This window comes from Anneissia japonica, unplaced genomic scaffold (assembly GCF_011630105.1).
Source record: "Anneissia japonica isolate Jap-2015-1 unplaced genomic scaffold, ASM1163010v1 scaffold3372_len255902_cov201, whole genome shotgun sequence".
NCBI lineage: Eukaryota > Metazoa > Echinodermata > Crinoidea > Comatulida > Comatulidae > Anneissia > Anneissia japonica.
In genome coordinates this window covers 153,701-156,720 of record NW_022693616.1, presented here as the reverse complement: position 1 = coordinate 156,720, position 3,020 = coordinate 153,701, and the positions used below count along the sequence as shown (strand labels likewise).

General features: G+C 36.1%; 2 protein-coding genes across 2 annotated transcripts in view; one reads left to right on the top strand and one right to left on the bottom strand.

Moving 5' to 3' along the window:
• The window catches only part of LOC117100858 (protein spinster homolog 1-like), a gene marked incomplete in the record, with an annotated part of 8,619 nt that extends 7,403 nt beyond the window's left edge, over window positions 1-1,216 (bottom strand). Inside the window, 1 exon segment of the mRNA XM_033240692.1 lies at window positions 916-1,216.
• Window positions 1,217-1,283: 67 nt separating this feature from the next.
• LOC117100863 (methylmalonyl-CoA epimerase, mitochondrial-like) overlaps window positions 1,284-3,020 on the top strand; it is a 28,351-nt gene continuing 26,614 nt past the window's right edge. The window contains exon 1 of the mRNA XM_033240698.1: window positions 1,284-1,415. Coding sequence (XP_033096589.1) covers window positions 1,368-1,415 — 48 coding nt within the window. The 5' untranslated portion in view covers window positions 1,284-1,367. The remainder of the gene's footprint in view (window positions 1,416-3,020) is intronic.

Sequence of the window (3,020 nt, the reverse complement as noted above, 5' to 3'; positions counted from 1 at the left end):
ATATATACTGTATATAAATTTATTTATTATATTTATATTTATTTATGATTTTTTTTCCGATTGTATTTTATATTTCTCATTCATACCACTTATGGTGAGAAAGGACACAGTGTGTCAGAAATATTCATCTATTCGTATTGAGGCACAGTGTTACCAACTTGGGTATTTACCTTGAACCTAGGACTAGAGCTTTAGCTCGTCTGTCCCTCCAGAGTCATCATAGCAAACTCCCCAAAGTAGGGGAAGTCCCCTAATCATATTGCTCTTTTTATACTTCAACACCAAAACTTTCATTAACATTCAACATTACCCCTTGTAACAGCACCCCTGCAGAGCCTATGCTTAATATTTTTAGCCAGGACAGGACCTAAATTGGTGGTCCTAGGGGCCTACCCAAGTCGAAGTTTAAATCCGTCTCGCGTCCAATCCGATACACATTTATTAGCTTCCTGTAGGTCCCGCTGTAGGCCTAAGTAGCTAGAAACTGTTGGGCCTAAAATATTTATCTGTTAATTTATATATTCAGCACAATATGTGTTTAGAAATCAAAATTACTCCACAATAATTATATACCTACTTATAACTCTTCAAAAATAAGACATCGTCGAATCAAAATCACCTTTGGTAAAATTGAAAGATGCACATAGGCCTAGGCATTCGCGACTAGAATTACACAACAGTCAACTTTATTTGTATTTGTACTCTAGGGATTAAAGGTCACAAAGCTAAAGTTCTGTGCAGGGAGATGTAAATTTTTTTTTTTTAAATCTCCCTGTTCTGTGTTCGTCTTTTATTATCATCAACTGTATTGAACAGGGGAGAATCCAGTATGGGAACGGGGGGAGGGCACGTCCCCCTGTTTTGCCACTAAATTTTAAAAATTTCAATGCAAAAAGTTATGTGCTACTCACTTACCTATTCTAAAACTCTTGTGCCCCCTGTGTTTGAAAAATTCTGGATCCGTCCCTCTTGAATCGTCCTCCAGCCTTGTTGTTGTGTGCGACCATTTTCATTACCCATCCCCTCTCTTCTTTCCCTAAATAATATACATTGCCCGGGGGTGGTGTCAGAAATAATTGTGGTGGTGTTGATGATGATGTTGACAGAGTGTGTGTCTAATGAATATACTCGGAATTGTTTAAATTTATACAAAAAAAAACAACAACAAACAAATCAAAAATATTGCAAAACAGGAAACAGGTTGGCCCTAGTACGAAATCCCATGTATTGTCACATGACACAAACAAGATTTTATATTATCAATTGGGGATTCCCTTGTTTGTGGAAATGTTTGCTGCACTGCGCCACCTACCTAGTAAGTACGTTTATATACCTGTTTATACCTTTATACGAAACGTCATAACAACATGGCGGGTATCTTTAAAACTCTGTTGAGAACAACTTCTTCGTTTTCGGTACGTACTTGGTATTGGTTATATGAGAACTATTTAAACTAAACGTTATTTCCAATTAAGCGAAATGTTTTACATCACTATTTATGGACACACACCAGTTCAGTTTCCAAGTTTCCAAGCCACAGGCAACACCACCACCATGCAATTCAATGTAGAGTAGAGACACTGACTAACCAGGCGGTGAAACTGCTTTACATATGAATGTTTGAGCAGTGCACTTAGCCAGGCCTAGCCTAGGCGTAGTATCTATCTACATAATCCTTGTGTTCTATTTTGTAAACTACACTGTATATCAATCATTTTTGTATTTGCATAATTTATGTTATGCATAAACAATTCCATAATGACAATTAAAATGTGTTAGGTCTGTTGGGGTATTCAGGTATATTCTTAATGAACAATCTCATCAACTTAATTAACTACCCCAGTTCTCATCAAAGAGTTACTTAAAATGTTGACACTTTTTTCTATGCCAATTATCCCCCTTCTCATGTTACTGTACTTCGTTAAGAATTGCTGTGGGCAGGAACGATTAGTACATTGAACTTCATATCAATGATTTATTAAAGAAAGATTGGCGCTAATGCACTTTAGTACTGTAACATTTCTATCTTCAAAAATTGTCTTTTTACCTACTGTTCGCTCCTAACAATATCTTACGATTCTTTTTCATCCAGTTGTCTCACTTACACCAGTTTTTAGCATTTTATTACTAAAAACAACGTTCTTTCCCAGCTATTCATGACGGTAGCGACTCGCGATGTTTGTTTATAAATAATTAATTGCCAGGTTGTTATCCAATTTTAACGACAGCTCTGTTCGTTGCCAGGTTTTTGTTTTTTTTCATTTTGTTATAACGATGCCTTTTCACAAATTGTTATTTGTATTTTTAGCTGTATATCGTTGTTCTGGTCCAGTGCAATATTAATAATGACATATTACATTTAGGGACAACAGCTATTATTTCATCGGGGAAATCTGACCCCATCATCGGGACCTCCACCCCCCCCCCCCCTCGAGCGGCCCCAGACCCTCAACTAATGGGCCAGGGCAGCGAAGATTTCCCGGGGCTCGTGGCCGCTCTCGGCGGCCATATTGACGGTAATTAGTATGACCGCATTTGAGCAAACAATAATTATCACACACAGCACCTTTATTACATTTAGACCCAAAAATTATTACACTTAGAACCTTTATTATATTTAGACCCAAAAATTATTACACATAGGACCTTTAATACATTTAGACCCAAAACTTATTACACTTAGAAACTTTATTACATTTAGACCCTAAAAGTATTACACATAGGAACTGTATTACATTTAGACCCAAAAATTATTACAATCAATCAATCATTTGTCAATCATGGCCCTTATTACACTGAATTTAGGACATTGCATTTAGGACCTTTATTACATTTAGACCCAAAAATTCTTAGAACATTATATTTAGACACAAAAATGATTACGCATAGGACTTATTACATTCAGACCTACGAATTATTACACTTAGACCCTCTATTACATTTAGACCCAAAACTTATTACACATGGGACCTTTATTACATTTAGGCACAAAAATCATTACACTTAGAACCTTTATTACA